Here is a 19493-nt window from a genome sequence, read left to right on the forward strand (position 1 = left end):
TCAATTGAGGACATAAATGAATAAAGAAGTGACTTTACAGTGTAATTAGTCTTATGTACTTTTGATTACAAGAATCTTGAGAAGCTTGAAGTTCAACTGTGCTGATTTTATAATCAAAGAAAAATATGAATTCTTTCATAGAACTCAGTAGAGATGTGAACTATTTCAGCCTGCCTGAATTGATTTAGATAAAAGCTTCCTAGAAGCAAAGGGATAGACTAGATTAACTTCAAGGAAACTTCTGAATTCTGTGATTTATGGATTCTAGATTTTAAGAAAAATGTCAGAAAACAAGTACAGGAAGAGCCTTCAAAGATGATCAAAGAACTAAAAAATAGGACCAGTGAGGAAAGTTTAAAGGAATTGAAATTACATTGTCTGAATAAAGGAATTGAATAGTCTAAGAAATAGACTTAGTCTATTTCTAATAGTCTAATAGTCTTAAGTCTTTGCCTAATAGTCTAAGAAATGATTGAATAGTTTTGTTATTTGAAGATAGTTGTTATAGTGTTCAGAGTTTATTGAAGAGCTATTTTATTTTGTCGAGGACAAAGGAGAAATAGGCTTAGTTTCAGTCATGGAGATTTAAACTACATATAAAGACCTTTGAAATCATGAAATGTGTTTAACATTAGCATGAATTATCAAGGGAAACTGGGGGATCTCCTTCTTCTGAGCCTATCTTTTAAAAGGGCCAAGTGACCATTCGCTGGAGAAAAGACTGTTTTCCACAAATGTTGTTTGGAAAACCGGATATCCATGTGCATTAAAGTTGAACACTTATGTTATGTTATACATAAAAATTTAACTCAAAGTGGATCAAAGACCTAAATATAAGAGCCAAAACTATAAATCTCTTAGAAGAAAACTTAGGGGAAAAGCTTCACGAGATTGGATTTGGCAGTGATTTTTTAGAGATGACATAAAAAGCACAAGCAAGAAAAGAGATTAATTGAACTTTATAAAAATAAAAAACTGTGTATCAAAGGACTCTGAATACAGTGAAAATACAACCCATGGAATGGGAGAGAAAATTTAAAAACATATATCTGATAAAGAATTGTATCTAGAATTTTCCATTTTAACCCATTTATAAGTGTACAGCTCTGTGGCATTAAATACATTCACATTGTTGTGCAATCATTGCCATCATCCTTCTCCAGAACTTTTTCATCTTCCTCAGCTGAAACACTGACTTTCCATTTCCTCCCTCATAGCCCCTGGCAACCACCATTTAACTTTCTCTGTGAACCTGACTACTCTAGATCCCTCAAATAAGTGAATCATGCAGTATTTGACTTTTGTGACTTTTGTGTCTAGCTTATTTCTGCTTAGCATAATGTCTTCAGGTTCATCCATGTTGTAGTATGTGTTCAAATGTCTTTCATTTTTATGGCTGAGTAATATTCTGTGTGTGTATGTGTGTGTGTGTGTGTGTGTGTGTGTGTGTGTGTGCAGGAAAATGTAATCACATTTTGTTTATTCATATATACCCATTATTAACATGGGTGTACAAATACCAGCTTGGTATTTGCTTTCAGTTTTTTGAGGTATATACCCAGAAGTAAAATTGTTAGATCATGTGGTAATGCTGTTTAATTTTTTGAGAAACGGCCATATCATTTTCCATAATAGCTGTACCATTTCACATCCCCACCAGCAATGAACAAGGGCTCCAATTTCTCTACATCCTCATGAACACTTATTTTCTGTGATCTTGATAATAGCTATCCTAATGAGTACATGGATCTACTTTCCAGGGTGATGTTTAATTTTCTTGTTAACTAGTTGCCCAGTATGCTGTCAGTTCAGAATAATTAACTGGCTGGTTAAGTTCAATGTAGTACAAAATGTAGTAGTTTGGCTGTTTTATCTCCAGGGTCTTTAGAAAACACTATTTTTGCAAACTCGAGCATCATATTGATTAAAGATACATATTTTACTTTTTTAACATACATATTTTAATTTCATTTACAGTCTTCAATTTTCTTAAGTGTAAAAATAAATATACATACAATGTTCCTACAGCATTATTCATAATAATAAAAACTGAAAACAGTCAAAATGTCCTAAAATTATGGTATATGGGTGTGCATACACACACAGACACTCAGGGGGAATACTACAGCCATTAAAATCTATATAAAGCTTTCTGGGGCACCTGGCTGGCTCAGTCAATAGAGCATACGATTCTTGATCTCAGGGTCATGAGTTCAGGCCCTATGTTGGTCATGAGGCCTACTTAAAAAAAAAAAAAAAATACAGCTATTTACTGACATGGAAAGATGTCATCATTACTTGTTGAGTTTAAAGACACACTTAAAAGAGGAAATATAATGTCTTGTGTATTTTAAATATATTTTCAAGTGTGTATTATATCTAAATATATGTATCAATAAATATTTGGGAGGACATTCACCAAAATGTTAATAGTGCTTTTTTTTAAAATGGTAGGATCTTAGATTATTTTTAGTCTCTTCCTAATTTTTGTGTATTTGAAATTTTTTTTCTGAGCATGTATCATTTTTCTAAAAACAATATTGTTTATCACCCAAAATTCATAATAAAACAAGCAGGGAATACATGCTGGTATTTATTTATTTAATTTTTTTTCATGCTGGTATCGAATTCAGAGGTTTGGCATCTGGTTTCTTAGAAGAATATGTTCCAGGAGAATACCTCTTGGTGAGGGAGCTATCCTTGAATGATGGCTCATACACAGTATTTGTACTTAAATATCTGTGGAAGGGATTGTATATACTTCAGCTTCATCTTCCCATAGCTGTGCTTTCAAAGAGAAATTGTAGTAAGAAAATGTATTACATATCTCTAAAATATTAGGTGGTCTTAGCTCTAGTTGACTTTGAAAACCTAGGAATGGTAAATTTTATTTGTCTAAATCTGATCACAATTTCTCTTCTTGGGTTTCAGGAACCAATAAAATCACGTGCTCCACAGCTTCATTTAGAGTACAGGTTTTATAAACAGCTCGGCAGTGCAGGTAAGTCAAGTCTGTTTTCTCTGTGTACATAGTTAGCATATAGCTTAGCTGAAAGCCCAAAAGTATGCAGACTTTCTTGTCTAGTTGACCTTTTTTTACCAGACCATATATCTCTCCGCTGCTTCTGCTGGGTAGGTAAATAAATATAGTCACCTAAAGCTACTTGCTCTCTGCTCCTGGAGGGGCAGTTGATTGGGGATCTGTGATGTGCCACGACCATGCCCATAAACCAGCCTTTGAATACTTTTATCCACCTGAAATACACATTGTATGGGGTATTGCTTTTTTTGGTAGTTTCATTCTCTTTTCATTTCTTTATACCAAAAGAAAGGAGGAGGGGGTGGTAATTTACAAGCAATATTTTATCATATTGAGACTATATATCTTTTTTTTTTAATTAAAAAAATTTTTTTAAAGATTTTATTTATCAGAGACCAAGAATGCACAAGCAGGGGGAGCAGAGCAGGCAGGGGGAGAAGTAGGCTCCCTACTAAGCTGGGAGCCCAATGTGGGACTTGATCCCAGGACTCTGGGATCATGACCTCAGCCAAAGGCAGACACTTAACCAATTGAGGCACCCAGGTGTCCTTATATATTCGTTTTAAAAACATACTAAAATACACATTCTAAAATACCATCACTCATTTTGTCTATTGTCCTCTGAATTTGGAAGACCTATCTTATGTTGTAATAACCTTTGACCTTTGAGGATTTTTAAATTTATAATGTTTTAAAACATGCCTATTTTTTACCTAAAAGGTCTAATTTCTGAAATATCTTACTGGCTTCCAGAAAAATATCTTGACTATGTGAATGTTAGCAACCCTAAGGAGATTATACCTATTGGATACCTCTTGCAAAAGATAAAACTGTTAGCACTGGTTTCATTGCTTGACATTAGTAAACATTCCTTAGCTCTGTGCCTTCTTCAATGTGGCAGTTTTATGTGAATGAATGAAACATGTTTTTATTTCAAGCACCACTATTGGAAGTACTATTGAAAGAATTTGAGGGCACCTGGGTGGCTCAGCGGTTAGGCGTCTGCCTTCAGCTCAGCATGTGATCCTGGAGTCCCAGAATTGAGTCCCACATCAGGCTCCCTCATGGAATCTGCTTCCCCTCTGCCTGCCTCTCTCTCTCTCTCTCTCTCTCTCTCTCTCTCTCTCTCTCTCTCTCTCATAAATAAAATCTTGAAAAAGAAAATTCGAGTTTCACTTCCTAGTATATATAGAATTCTCTAAGAGCCACACAGTATTATTCAGGTGGTCAGGTGGTCTTATATCCTGATTGTGGCAATAATCAGCCATAGTCATAACCTAGGAAGGCCAAGATCTGCCTTCCATTGAACCTAAAATGGGTTCTTACAATAGACTCTCAGCACACGTTTGTTCATTGATTATATCCTTAAATATGGAGAGTTCCAGGCATAGGATTTAATATTGGCAACTGAGTTCATAGGACTTTCGTGTAACTTGAGTCTTTTCTTCCCAGAACTAAATTTTTAAAGTTGGCTATTACGTGGTTTCTGTTTTTTTATAAATTTCAGGGTGACAGTTCTCACAGCTCGCTTATGATAAATGTTTATACATTTTCACAAATCTAAGGCTCAAGTAAAAACATGCTAGATGCAGCCCAACTTAGAAGTTTGAGGGGGGTGGGGGTGAGTGGGTGACGGGCACTGAGGGGGACACTTGACGGGATGAGCACTGGGTGTTATTCTGTATGTTGGTAAATTGAACACCAATAAAAAATTAATTTATTAAAAAAAAATAGAAGTTTGAGGGGGCCTAAGGATGTTGACCAGGCCATTGTGCAGGATTTCCTCTGTGAGCCCTTTCCAGTTGACCTCCCAGATCAGGCCAGTCTTCTCTTTTCAATATGTAGCCAAAAATTTCATGAACCTATCAGGTAGGAATAGCATCTGTGCTGCTGGGTTTTTACTCTTCCCGAATACAGGAAGAATATTTCAGATTCTTGACGTTTTGACATTCTCCATGTGCTGAAAAGGATTAATTAGGGAGAGTTTTGGAGGAAAGGGGACTTAAAAAAAAATTGCCTTTCACTTAAAGCAGCAAAGAAAAACTACTACAACCTCTGAGCCTAGTAGGAATAGCAAAAGCTCTGTTTGAGTGGTCAGGCCAGCTATTGGCCACCATTGGTCTCCCTCCCAGTATTTCTGGCAATCATCTCAAAGTCACAAAGCCTTCTAGGTCTTACATGAAGTTCATTGGTGATTTCTGACTCATTTTCTGCTTTTTGAGATCATTCACTTAAAAGTACCTGTGGTGGGTGTCATTTTTTCAGTATTCTTACCTGCAGCTAAAAAGGTAGCCACAAGCTTTTCTAATAAGATAGGAAGAGCTTTAGAAATCTGTTACAAATTTCTGCCCAATGCAAGAATTGCTCCTAGAGTTTTTTTTTTTTTTTAAGATTTTATTTATTTATGAGAGAGAGAGAGAGAATGAGGCAGAGACACAAGCAGAGGGAGAAGCAGCCTCCATGCAGGGAGCCTGACGTGGGACTCGATCCCGGGTCTCCAGGATCACACCCTGGGCTGAAAGCGGCACTAAACCGCTGAGCCACACTGGCTGCCCCCTCCTCCATAACAAATGGTCATCTCTGCTTGTCTACTACTTACTGTAGAATTTACCACTGTTCTACAACATAGTTCAGTGTTGGAAAGCCCAGGGCATTGAAAATTATATAGGGCCAAAATCTGTCTTTATTTCCATGGAGCACAGTTAAGCTCTCTGTTACTAGCTCAGAGGCATCAAAACTGTTACATGCTTCCCCCTTCACCATTCACCTCCAGTCTTCTTTCAAGTCAAATGTCTTCAGCTCATCAGTCTTTCTGATATATGTTTTACAAACACTTCATTATCATTGCACCACTGTCAAGCATGAATACATGCTCTCATTCCCTCTCTCCTAGTTATGTTCCTTTTAAATGAGCCTCATAAAAGAGAACCACTAATTCTGGATATGGACATAGTGGGATTATTATCTTTCTTGGTCTGGACACAATATTTCTATTAATTTAGAGTAGCTCTCTTAACCATTTCACTAGTTGATTTTTATGCTTTTATAGTTTTACTCAGCTGAAACCTGTACATCTTTTTTTTGTTTCTGTACGTTGTTTTTATATAAGTTGCCATCAACACAGGCTTTCTGTATTTTGTGGTATATTATTGATTTTGAGTACCTAATAAACCTCTTTAAATTCCACATTGGGATTTTTTTTTCAATACTGATTTTCTTCCGGTGATCATGTATTGAACGTTCTTTAATTGTAATTGCATCTCCCCACCCCACCCCCAGCCCTGCAATGATACCATAAGTTCTAGAAAACAAGGCTTCTCCCTTGTGTCTTAAGTTTATTTCAAGGCTCGACATAGGTCTTTCACATGGTAGGCAGTTAGGAAGTATTTTGGTGAAGAAAAAAGTTAGGAAGATTTGATAAGCATGTCTTTTTAGATTTTGCCAAGTTAATAAAAATATTTCCTGGGGGAAAAAAAATATTTCCTGGGGGTTGGCCAAAAAAGGAAATTTATTTTGAAAGTAAATCATTTGACAAGAAAGTAGACAAGACTTTACTGTGTCTTATAAATGTGAGCATGAACACCCCGTCCTAACTTACCAGCACAAATATTTCTCTCCCTATTTTTCTAGAGTGAGTTCCAGCTGCAAATGTGATTCATCAGTAGTTAATATTTAAACAGCCAGAGCTTATATGCCACTCTTCAGAACCTAGGTGATGTGGCATTGTAAATAAACAACCTTTCATACCAGAAGCACACCCAGTGACCAAAATAAGATAATCGTTGTTTTTACTCACTAGTGTTTATCTGTTATCATTCATCACAGGCTGGTGATTTGCAAAATATTTGGGTATCATGACAAAAAATACTTAAAAAAAAAAAAAAGCCCAGGTGACTTAGGTTTGTTCAAGGAATTAATTAGTGCTTATAAAATGGATGAGGAGTGCCTGGATGACATAGTTGGTTAAGCCTCCCACCCTTGATTTTGGCTCAGGTCATGATCAGAGTTGTGGCTCCCCACTCAGCCCAGAGTCTGCTTGGGTTTCCTGCTCATCCTCTCTCTCTCTCTCTCTCTCTCTCTCTCTCTCTCTCTCTCTCTCTCTCTCTTTTTCTGTTCCTCCCCACCCCCAGGCACTTGCACTCTCATTCTAATTAATCTTTTTTAAAAATGGGTGAAATTTTTTGGGAGGAATGAGTACTTATGGATTTATTTATTTATGTTTATTTTTTAAAAGATTTTTATTTATTCATTTGAGAGAGCACAAGCAGGAAGAAGGACAGCAGGAGAGGGAGGAGCAGATACACACATACTCACCCCTCCAGGTGTCCAGGTGGTCCAACATGGAGTTGGGTCCCAGGACCCTGGGATCATGACCTGAACCAAAGGCAGACACTTAACCAACTGAGCCATCCCGGTGCCCTGAATGCTTATAAATTTAAAGAATGCTATTCTGACCAGAGTATGAGACTTTAAATTCCCAAAATAGGAACTTCTGTGTTGGCTTTGGGAGTATGACTATTTCTTCCTTAAGTACCCAGGTCTTAATCATTATCTTGGGTTTTTGACTCCCATATTACCCTGACCAGTATGACCTAGAAATTCATATCAGTTCTCTATCCATGGGCAGATAGAATATTAGCCCTGGATGATTGTGAACATGGTTTAAGTTGGAACTCTTCCTGCTTATCCGTTCTTTTCTTTGTTTAATCTCTCTAATACCTTTCCTTCCATTCCATTCTGTTCTCTTGTGGGCAGTCACACTTTATGCTTTGTTTGCTGATTGTAGCTTTGCCATCAAGAAATTTCAAGACCTGATTATTTACAATGGTTGGTATCTCCAAGATAATCAGGGAAAAAAGTAAAGAGGGCCTTGAGAGCCCTGAAACTGAGAATGATTATCTTGATCTTTGCAATAGCTCTCAATTTTTCTCTTTTCATTCACCATAGAAACTAAGTTATACAATATGAAAGGATATTTTGAAAAGAAATGATCCATGCTCTGAGTACCCTGAACTACGTTTCATTTGAGTATCTCTTCTTTTCATATGCAGACCTATTTCGTAGTCAATCTCAGTTCTGTGTAACTACTATTTCTCTCACTTAGCATTATAACATTTGTCATGGTGCTGCAGTCTTCATGTTTCTAATCATTGTGTAGTAGCCCATCAGCCTCATAGGCCATAATGTAGACACCTATTTTGTGTTGTCAGACATTTAGATTATTTTAATTTGAGGAAATCATTCCCCCTATTGATTTCTGGTATCCCAGTATTATAACTCAAAACTTGTATTTGTTCTCCCATTTATCCCCATATAATGGTGATTTTCTAGTGTTTAAAGAGCTATTTTTTTTTAATTTTTTTGTTTATTTATGATAGTCACACAGAGAGAGAGAGAGAGGCAGAGACACAGGCAGAGGGAGAAGCAGGCTCCATGCACCGGGAGCCCGACGTGGGATTCGATCCCAGGTCCCCAGGATCGCGCCCTGGGCCAAAGGCAGGCGCCAAACCGCTGCGCCACCCAGGGATCCCTAAAGAGCTATTAAATGGTAGATTAGGTTTATTCCAAATGATTTGAAACAAAAATTATTGAAGGAAATTAAAGGAAGGATAAATTTTGGTTTTGTATAGCAATTAGAACAGTATGAAAATAATCTAAATGTCACCAGTTTTTTTTTTAATATATTTATTTATTTATTTATTTATTTATTTATTTATTTATTTATTTATTTATTTATTTATTATTTTATTTACGATAGTCATACAGAGAGAGAGAGAGGCAGAGACACAGGCAGAGGGAGAAGCAGGCTCCATGCACCAGGAGCCTGACGTGGGATTCGATCCCGGGTCTCCAGGATCGCGCCCTGGGCCAAAGGCAGGCGCCAAACAGCTGAGCCACCCAGGGATCCCTAAATGTCACCAGTTTATATCTGGATAAGTGATGACATATTTATGCTGTGGAATTAGCTATGAAAAAGAAGGTAGAGCCTTGTACTTATGAGGAAAGATGCCCCAGTATGTTTTTAAGTGAAAAGGTTTGCAAAACCATATATTGTCATATTTGTGTAGTGTAAGATATACATATATAATGCAGGTATGTCCACATGAGCATAGAAAATATCTGACTGGACATACAAAAAAATTTAATAATGATTACCTTTGAAGAGTATGATTAGATATGGGAAGTGGTGGTGGTCTTAAGTTTTTATATTAATCTTTTAGTATTTTTGCATTTTTGTTCTGATCATTTATTATTATTATTATTATTATTATTATTATTATTATTATAACAACCAGCTTTTTAAAAGACTGCAGCAGTGGATTTATGGTCTTCCTCCTTCCTCTTATATCACCAGGCAACCTATTTGTGTCCCCATTTATCCTGAGCCATGTGTTAACAGTTTCAGGCATAAGTTCAACAAATGATAATAAAGTGCTTCAATATCTTGTTTCCTTTTTTGCCAAACACCTTCTTGTAGGAAGAAACAATTGTGAACTGAAATAAGCTATCTTGTGCAGTAGGATTTCCTGTCTCTTCAGGGAAGGGGCAGTTTTCAGGCAGCAGTTGAATGGTTATGCATTCTGGATGTTGTGAGGGAGATTTGTACATGGGGTAGAAAGTTAGAATACATGACTTTTTAAAGAACTATTGAACTCTAAGATTGGATATGAAATTTTTTAAAACTATGTTACTGTACAAGAAACCCGATGCAGTTATTTTATACTTGGTATCTTCCTCAGTTGCAGAAGACATAAATGTATTTTTTATGTTAATCACATTATATAAATAAACCCTAGCAAAGTGGACTTCCAGTGGCCAATGAATCAATATGGGAACATTGCCTAGTTTTTTCGCATAATTGGATGGCGGGGGTGGGTAGATTTTTATTTGCATATTATGGTTTTAACTTACTGTATCTGAGATTACTGGAGAGTTTCCAAAGTTATTACAAATAAAAACAATACTTTTTAAATGTAAAACTGCAACTATATGTAAAGAATATGAAAAAGTATTTTTTTTTTTAAAAAGTATTCTTTTCCTTACTGTTGGAAAACACTTCAGTTTTGTCTCATTTTTGTTTCATTCCTTCTTAAATCACTGTGTTCTGATTTTTCAAAGCACAAAGGGCTTCAGCAGTGCGCACATTTGTGCTTTTTTTTTTTTTTTTTTTCATAGCTAGTTTCTATAGATTGTTCTGAATATGTAAGAGTAGGAGTCAAGGCTTAAAGATCTACTCTGGATTCCCCAGAACCTGCTTGCCCTCCTAGGTGCTTTATTATTTATTTGGTACAATGGGCCAGCATCACAAGAGAGAACAGCAGTATTTAATCATAGTAATTAAAGGCTGTAAGCTTTGCAGTCAGCAGGTGAAAGAACCATCTTTCTTCTTCTTCTTCTTTTTTTTTTTTTTTTTTGGTCAGCAATGTTCTATTATTGTATTATAGTCACTATGGGTAAGTCCCAAACTCATTTTCCTGCTATGGGATTCTTTTTTAGGTTTCCCTGTGCTCTGAAGATCCCTTTACTCAGGGGAGTATATACATCATTAATTTTAAAATTTCCCAGTCCACTAATCGTTTTTCCATCCACTTCCCACTTTTGCTGCTATCCTAACACAAAGGAATAGAACTTGGTGAATGATGGATTTGAGGCAGAGATGGGCAAAACCAGAGGCCTAAACATAAGAGAGGGGTCAGCATGAGCCTAAAGGTTCACAGCTACATATGGACTGGCCACACATAGTAAAGACCTAGTATATGTTTGGTAAATAAATAAAAGATGAATAAACCAGACCCAAGCATGACAGCTGAAGTGATAGGGGAGAAAGGAGGGAAAGAGAATGTATGAGCTAGGGCAGGAACAAATGAAAGGATGGGGGGAGGAAGGAATATGCAAATGGCAGGAAAATAGGATTCTAGATACAGATATGAGAGTGCAAGTAGATAAAATATGGTGGAGGCCTCTGGCTTAACCAGAAGGATATTTAAAGCTGCTTTCTCTTATTCTCTGAGTTAACCATTTCTTGGGAACAGTGATTCTTTAATGACTTTGACCTTTTTAGTAAAAATACAAGAGTAGGTCATGGTAAATTCTCACCACTTGGCATTTGGAAAGGCCTCTGTAATACAGACAGACACGACAATGATCTTTTGCTTCTGGAGCCTTCTTAATTGTTTTAAGAGTGCAGGAACTCCTCTCATTCTGGTTAAACATTTAATTCCACTTCTATCTAGCAAGACTGGGAAAAATTCTCAGGGGCTCTGGGAATAAATGTCATGTCATAGGTGAGCTAAGCCTGAGCTGCCATGTCCTGGCTTTTCAGTAGCTATTCTGATCTTCTAATGACCATTCTGTTTTGGCTATCTTATAAAGGAGATGCTAGGGATCCCTGGGTGGCGCAGCGGTTTGGCGCCTGCCTTTGGCCCAGGGCGCGATCCTGGGGACCCGGGATCGAATCCCACGTCGGGCTCCCGGTGCATGGAGCCTGCTTCTCCCTCTGCCTGTGTCTCTGCCCCCCCCCCCCTCTCTCTCTCTCTCTCTCTCTGTGACTATCACAAATAAATAAAAATTTAAAAAAAAATAAAGGAGATGCTAATACTCAAATTTAAAAAGACAACAAGATACTGAAATTTCACAATGTAACAAAGCCCAGGTAAAATGTTACTGGGCAGGGAAAGTATGTGAAGGTATCCAGTAGGTACTTCATGTGGTTGGTTATTTCATTATTCCCATTTTTGAGCACAGAGTTTACTAACTTACTTACCTAGGGTCACACAGGCAAACCTAAGCTAGGAATGTTTTTATACAGATTTTTTTCCTGTGTGTATACTTACACACATCCCCAGCAGATGCCTGGGGCCTTCCACCCATTATCCCTTACCTGATTATAATAGAGTGGTAGAATATTTTTTTTATTTATTATTTATGATAGGCACACAGTGAGAGAGAGAGGCAGAGACACAGGCAGAGGGAGAAGCAGGCTCCATGCACTGGGAGCCTGATGTGGGATTCGATCCCGTGTCTCCAGGATCGCGCCCTGGGCCAAAGGCAGGCGCTAAACCGCTGCGCCACCCAGGGATCCCTATAATAGAGTGGTAGAAGATTAAGTCATAAAAGTGTTTAATTAAAGCAAAGGCCTGGAACTTCGCCCAGTAAAAAAAGTAGTATTTCCTGTTTCACATGGTACCTTCAAATTTTATGCCTTAGAAGGCTGTCTTTGTTACCGCCAAAACTTTCTATGGCCTTGGGTGATCTAGATTTGAAACATTTCTTTCCAGAGTAAATTAATCATTTATGTTGAATACATATATGTGTATACAACTGAGAAGCTCAGAGCTACTCTGTGCAACCCACTGAAACCTTTATGCTGTGAATAAAGGCGGTGTTCATAGAGCTGATTAGACTTTGCAATTTTTAAATTTCTAGGAGGGAATGGGTTTGTATGTCATCAAAAAAGATAGGAGATGCTGGTTGGTACCAGAAAAAGAGCTTTGAATGTAGGCAACTGTTAGATTAAAAAGAATGTGCTTCTCCTTCAACAAAGGAATAAAGCATAGATCTGAAGAAAATCATCAGAAAGTGTGAGATTAACAAAACCTTCCTATAATGTTGTGAACTTCCTTGAGTATATGATAAACAAGCTGGGCAAACACAGGAAAATTAAAAATAAGAACAGCTGAGGGGATACTGCAAAGATGGGAATTTTGCTTAAAATAGAAGTAAATCATGTAACCAGAGGTGGTGTGAACAAGGAACATACCTCAGTGTAGAAGTCTAGTAGTTAGGAGCACTTGAGGAATTTTTTTTTTTTTAAAGGAATCCAACTTGGTTTCCTTTTTTTTTTTTTTTTAATTTATTTATGATAGTCACAGAGAGAGAGAGAGAGAGAGGCAGAGACATAGGCAGAAAGAAGCAGGCTCCATGCACTGGGACCCCGATGTGGGATTCGATCCCGGGTCTCCAGGATCACGCCCTGGACCAAAGGCAGGCGCCAAACCGCTGCGCCACCCAGGGATCCCCGCACTTGAGGAATTTAAAAGAAACTTTTTGGTCTCCAGTTTGGTAGAAAGTTTTCCTAAGGGATCCCTGGGTGGCGCAGCAGTTTGGCGCCTGCCTTTGGCCCAGGGCGCGATCGAATCCCACATCGGGCTCCAGTGCATGGAGCCTGCTTCTCCCTCTGCCTGTGTCTCTGCCTCTCTCTCTCTCTCTCTCTGTGTGTGTGTGACTATCATAAATAAATAAATTAAAAAAAAAAAAAAGAAAGTTTTCCTAAGAGAAGAAAGAATGAAATAGTGAACTTTTGTAAAAGAAAGTGAAATCTGGACCTTTCTTGCCACTTACAAGTTTTTCAGAAGTGTCTGCCAGGGGTATTATAGAGGGAGGAGACACATACCAGTAAATTCAGGGAAAACTGATCTTTTTTTTTTTTTTTAAGATTTTATTTATTCATGAGAGAGAGACAGAGGCAGAGGGAGAAGGAGAAGCAGGCTCTACACAGGGAGCCCGATGTGGGACTTGAGCCCTGGGCCGAAGGCAGGCGCTCAACACCTGAGCCACCCAGGCGTCCCATGGGGAAAACTGATCTTAATGAGTATAAATGGGCAGCTTTGAAATTACATTTTGAGGACCGTGGAGTTTTAGACATTTGCCATCTCTATAGGTAATGTGACTAAGAGGAGGCAGCTAAGAATTGAAGGGAGGAGTAAAACTTAGCCCATGTTTTCCCACTGTTTTTTGTTTTGCTTTGATTTTTCAAAAATTTATTTATTTATTTATTTATTTATTTATTTATTTATTTATTTATTTATTTATTTATTTATTTATTTGAGAGAGAGAGAGAGAGAGAGAGAGAGAAAAGCTAGCATCCTCAGGGTAGGGGGTTGGAGAAGGACAAAGAGATGGGGAGAGAAACTCAAGCGGACTCCTCACTGAGCTCAGAGCCTGACAGTGGACCCCATTCCACGACCCATGAGATCACGACCTGAGCCAAAACCAGGGAGTCAGATGCACAACTGACTATGCTACCCAGATGTCCCTTCCCACCGTTTTTTTTTTTTTTCTTTTTGACTTGGTGTTAAGTATGTGCCCCTGCTATGCCTCCGTTTCCTTACTCACATGATAGGAAAACCTGTTTCTTACAGTTTACAGATTTGCTGTGTTGAATGAGGTAATGTCTGTAAAAGCCTTGAATTCTTAAGGGAAATATGCTATATAAATACAAGGCAGTTATTGTTTTACATTGAAACTGAAGATCTAACTTTCCTTTAGAAATGGAGCTATTGGGGATCCCTGGGTGGCTCAGCGGTTTGGCGCCTGCCTTTGGCCCAGGGCGTGATCCTGGAGTCCCGGGATCAAGTCCCGCATCGGGCTTCCAGCATGGAGCCTGCTTCTCCCTCTGCCTGTGTCTCTGCCTCTCTCTCTCTATCTAGGTCTATCATAAATAAATAAATAAATCTTAAAAAAAGAAAAAAAAAGAGAGATGGAACTATCCTACTAACATTTCTCATGGCTTTAAAGAATCTCAGAATGGGGATCCCTGGGTGGCGCAGCGGTTTAGTGCCTGCCTTTGGCCCAGGGCACGATCCTGGAGACCCGGGATTGAATCCCACGTCGGGCTCCAGGTGCGTGGAGCCTGCTTCTCCCTCTGCCTATGTCTCTGCCTCTCTCTCTCTCTTTCTCTCTCTGACGATCATAAATAAATTTTAAAAAATTAAAAAAAAAGAATCTGAAGAGATTAACAGTTTCATCTTTGAAGAATTTTTGATGTACAGCCTTTCATGCCAGTTTGAGGGGGCACTTGGCCACAGCAGTCTTATAATACCTGAGAAAAGAACCCAGGGAAAAAAGATCACATTGCCATACCTGTTTTTTTTTTCTCTGTAAAACCAAGTTGAAATTATTATGCAAGAACCAGGCCAACTGGTTCAATTAATATTTGGTCCTTATCATAACTGGATGCATTTATGAATTTGGAAAGGAAGTGGTATTACTAGTGTTGAACTAATGAAACATCACAAGGCAGGTTTATTATAGGGTCTGTAGGACTGCTAATGAATATCTGTAGTAAAGGAGGGCTCCCTCCTCCTCCAGTGTGGAAAATGATATTTCTTATGAAGCCAGACAGTGTAAAGAAACAGGTAAATACTTGAAGTTTTGTGGCCCGTTAGTCTCTCCTGTAACTATTCACCTCCTTTTCTTGTGGCACAGAAGCAGCCACAGAGAATAAGTAAATGAATGAGCTGTATTCCAATAAAGCTGTATTCATGGATGTTGAAATTAGAATTTTTAAAAAGATTTTATTTATTTATTTGAGAGAGAGCACAAGCAGGTGGAACAGCAGGCCAAGGGTGAGGGAGAAGCAGACTCCCTGCTAAGCAGGGAGCCTGACACGGGATTCCATCCCATGACCCTGAGATCACGACCTGAGTCAAAGGCAGACTCTTAACTGACTGAGCCACCCAGGCACCTCTGAAATTAGAATTTTTTTTTCAAGATTTCATTTATTTATTCATGAGAGACCCAGAGAGAGAGAGTCAGAGACATAGGCAGAGGGAGAAGCAGACTCCATGCAGGGAGCCCGATGTGGGACTCAATCCTGCAACTCCAGGATCATGCCCTGAGCCAAAGGCAGATGCTCAACCACTGAACCACCCAGGTGTCCCTGAAATTAGAATTTTATGTAATTGTTTCAAATATTTAAAAATGCAGAAACCAGGGCAGCCCGGGTGGCTCAGCGGTTTAGCGCCGCCTTTGGCCCAGAGCGTGATCCTGGAGACCTGGGGTCGAGTCCCACGTCGGACTCCCTGCATGGAGCCTGCTTCTCCCTCTGCCTGTGTCTGCCTCTCTCTCTCTCTCTGTCTCTCATGAATAAATAAAAATCTTTTAAAAAATTTAAAAATAAAAGAAATAAAAATGCAGAAACCATACTTAGTTCTCTAATCATACAAAAGTATCCAGGCCAGGTTAGATGTAACCTATGGGCTTAGTTTACTGATCCGAGTTCTAGTGTGTTAGTGACCAAAACTTCTTACTCATTCTTATCCTTCCATTCAGTTTGCAGAATATAGAAATTACCTCAAAGAACTCTAGACCACTTTGGGGCACTGTAATGAGACTTGGAGCCATATCTTTCTCACTGTAGATTTTACACAGTGTAATATGCTGCTGGGTTGTGACCTTTTTAAGGGCAAGAAATATTTTTTATTCATTTATAGCATCACTTGCATATCACTCGATCCAAAGGAGACTCAAAAATGTCTGTTAAAATGATGAAATCTCTTTGAGCAGTGTTTGGCAGTGCAATCACCAACTTAAGTTGAAACTTCTTTCTTGGGATCCCTGGGTGGCGCAGCGGTTTGGCGCCTGCCTTTGGCCCAGGGCGTGATCCTGGAGACCCGGGATCGAGTCCCACGTTGGGCTCCCGGTGCATGGAGCCTGCTTCTCCCTCTGCCTGTGTCTCTGCGCCTCTCTCTCTCTCTCTCTCTGTGACTATCATAAATAAAATTTAAAAAAAAAAAGAAACTTCTTTCTTTCATGTGTACTGTCCTTTCCACACTCAGCCTCTTCTTTATTTGCTTATGCTGGTAATTACTACCTGTATTAAAGAAGCAGAATAGGGCAGCCCCAGTGGCTCAGCGGTTTAGCGCCTCTTTCAGCCCAGGGCCTGATCCTGGAGACCCAGGATTGAATCCCATGTTAGGCTTCTTGCATGGAGCCTGCTTCTCCCTCTGTCTCTGTCTCTGTCTCTCTCTCTCTCTCTCTCTCTCTTATGAATAAATGAAATCTTTAAAAAAAAAAAGAAGAATAGAGATATGAGTCATTGAAGATATTAGAAGGAAGTCCCCCAAATTATTTCTACAAGTATCTGGTATACATACCAGTCAGAGACATTTATATTCATTACTACCGACAAACAGAGTATCCAAGAACTCTATGATAAATGTTTTTGAATTGATGCCCATGGAAGGTAGGAATTATATGTAGTTCTCCTCAGTATGGTGGCTAGAGCATTGCAAGTCTGCAGAATAAACAGCCCATCAGCAGCTAGAGAATTCTTTGGACACAATTACATTCAATCAGTGGTCATATCTTGTCAACTTTATGCTTGCCTCCACTCTCAACAGGTATAGTTCAGAAAAGACAGCCTATATCTCTTAACTCTACTACCTAAAAAATAAAGTAACTTTAGAGGATAAATTTGCAATTATCTGTGCACAGCTTGCCCAAAGGAAAAGGAATTTTTTCACTTGAATTATTTTATAAGTTCTGGAGAAAACCAATAACACTGAAGGTTTAAAAAGATATTTAAAGAATGGCACCTGCATGGCTCAGTCATTTGGGCATCCGACTCTTGATTTTGGCTTGGCTCATTATCTCAGGGTTGTGAGATTGAGCCCTATCTCAGACTCTGCACTCAATACAGAGTCTGCTTGAGATTCTTTCCCCTGCTTCCCATCCCCCCTTTGCCTCTTCCTACATGTGCATGTCCGTGCTCTCTCTCTCATCAATTCTATACATTACTCAGTGCTCGTCCAGATAAGTGTATTCTTAATCTCCATCAATTATTTCACTCATCCCCCCTACTCACCTCCCCTCTGGTAACCTTCTGATTGTTATCTAGTTTTAAGATTCTGTTTCTTGGTTTGTCTCTATTTTTGCTTTGTTCTTTTGTTTCTTAAATTCCACATATGAGGGGATCCCAGCGGTTTGGCACCTGCCTTTGGTCCAGGCATGATCCTGGAGTCTTGGGATTGAGTCCCACATCGGGCTCCCTGCATGGAGCCTGCTTCTCCCTCTGCCTCTCTCTGTCTCTCTCTGTGTGTGTCTATCATGAATAAATAAATAAAATCTTAAAAAAAAAAACAAATTCCACATAGAGTGAAATCATGTGGCATTTGTCTTTCTCTAACTTATTTCACTTACTAGTTTTATTATTTAATACAGATTTAAGAGATGAAACACTAAAGGGGTGAAATAAACTGTCAAGTTGAACATCATGTTAAAAAAAATAATAGTGCGGCGCCTGGTGGGCTCTGTTGGCAGAGCATGAGACTCTTGACCTCAGGGTTGTGAGTTCAAGCCCCACATTGGGTGTAGAGATTACTTAAAATAAATAAAAATTTTAGAAAAGTAATTGCAATGCATATTGCAATATTGGAAACAGTCTAGGAAGATAATAAAACATGTTAGAAAATAAGCTGGTGGAGTCTCATCTGTGTGCTTATTTCCTGTATGGAGGCACTGTTACATTGGGGACTTAGTACCTCATTTGAGGCTGTAAATTGTGTTCAAAATCCTTAGTTACCTCTTAGAACACCATATTTTCAGTTCACTTGGCTCCTAGGAGAGTCTAATAATCAGTCAAATAACTGGATGACCACGAAATGTCACAGATCACATTTAACTAGGTATCTTATTCAAAATCTTGGGATTTCAAGGGTGACAGTTTCTCTTTTTTTTTTAATTTTTTTTATTATTTATGATAGTCATACAGAGAGAGAGAGAGAGAGAGAGAGAGAGGCAGAGACATAGGCAGAGGGAGAAGCAGGCTCCATGCACTGGGAGCCTGACGTGGGATTCGATCCCGGGTCTCCAGGATGCGCCCTGGGCCAAAGGCAGGCGCCAAACCGCTGTGCCACCCAGGGATCCCAGTTTCTCTTTTTTTAAAGATTTTATTTATTTATTCCTGAGAGACACAGAGAGAAGCAGAGACATAGAGGGAGAAGCAGCCTCCCTAAAGGGAGCCCAATGTGGGACTCAGTCCCCAATCCCCGGACTGGGATCACACCCTGAGCCAAAGGCAGACATTCAACCGCTGAGCCACTCAGGCATCCCGGTGGCAGTTTGTCTAAGGAAACCAACTGTTAAAAACAGAGGAGTCACATGTGATTAGGAGCTAAAGTTAGCACACAGGTGAAAAATCATACACTATCAGGGTTAGCCTTGAAAAATCCCTTAATTTGCCCATAGAATGTATAGTCCCACTGGAGTTTTGTATATGATCATAATCAGTGAGCTTGTATTGCAAAGTATGGATATATAGTATATACAGTGGTACATCTGCAAAATATTTAATGGTAGTTTTTAATTTAAACTTTGGCCAAATATGTATCGTTAAATTTGAGTAAATTTGGTTCTTATGCCATTCCACATTCCACTCTTTCTTCATTTTACTAATTTTTATGAAAGGATTGACCTAGTAAATATGCTAGCTGTTTTCTTCTCTGTTTTCTGCCTGTGAGTTCCCTAAGAGCAGAGTCTATGTCTTTTATTTATTCACTCCCTAATGCATCTAGTGTAGTGTCTTTACATACTGAGTATTAAGGAAATGATGGTTAAAGAGGAGGAAGATGAGCAGTTATGTGTATGTGTTGGTCAACACTATTTTGATTACCATTTTAACAGAATCTATTCCAGTTAGCTTAGATCCAAAATGAAGATTTACTGGAAGATC

General features: G+C 38.7%; 1 protein-coding gene across 8 annotated transcripts in view; it reads left to right on the top strand.

Annotated features, from left to right (window-relative positions):
* Nucleotides 1-19493, top strand: part of CSNK1G1 (casein kinase 1 gamma 1) — a 170499-nt gene that overhangs the window by 89067 nt on the left and 61939 nt on the right. For all 8 annotated transcript variants that reach the window (XR_008663732.1, XM_055319827.1, XM_055319826.1 and 5 more), the window contains one exon: nucleotides 2932-3001. Coding sequence is in view for 7 of the 8 variants with exons in the window: in XM_055319827.1 (XP_055175802.1) it covers nucleotides 2932-3001 (70 nt within the window). In the remaining variant the exon portion in view is untranslated. The remainder of the gene's footprint in view (nucleotides 1-2931; nucleotides 3002-19493) is intronic.

The sequence above is a fragment of the Nyctereutes procyonoides genome, unplaced genomic scaffold (assembly GCF_905146905.1).
Source record: "Nyctereutes procyonoides isolate TBG_1078 unplaced genomic scaffold, NYPRO_anot_genome, whole genome shotgun sequence".
NCBI lineage: Eukaryota > Metazoa > Chordata > Mammalia > Carnivora > Canidae > Nyctereutes > Nyctereutes procyonoides.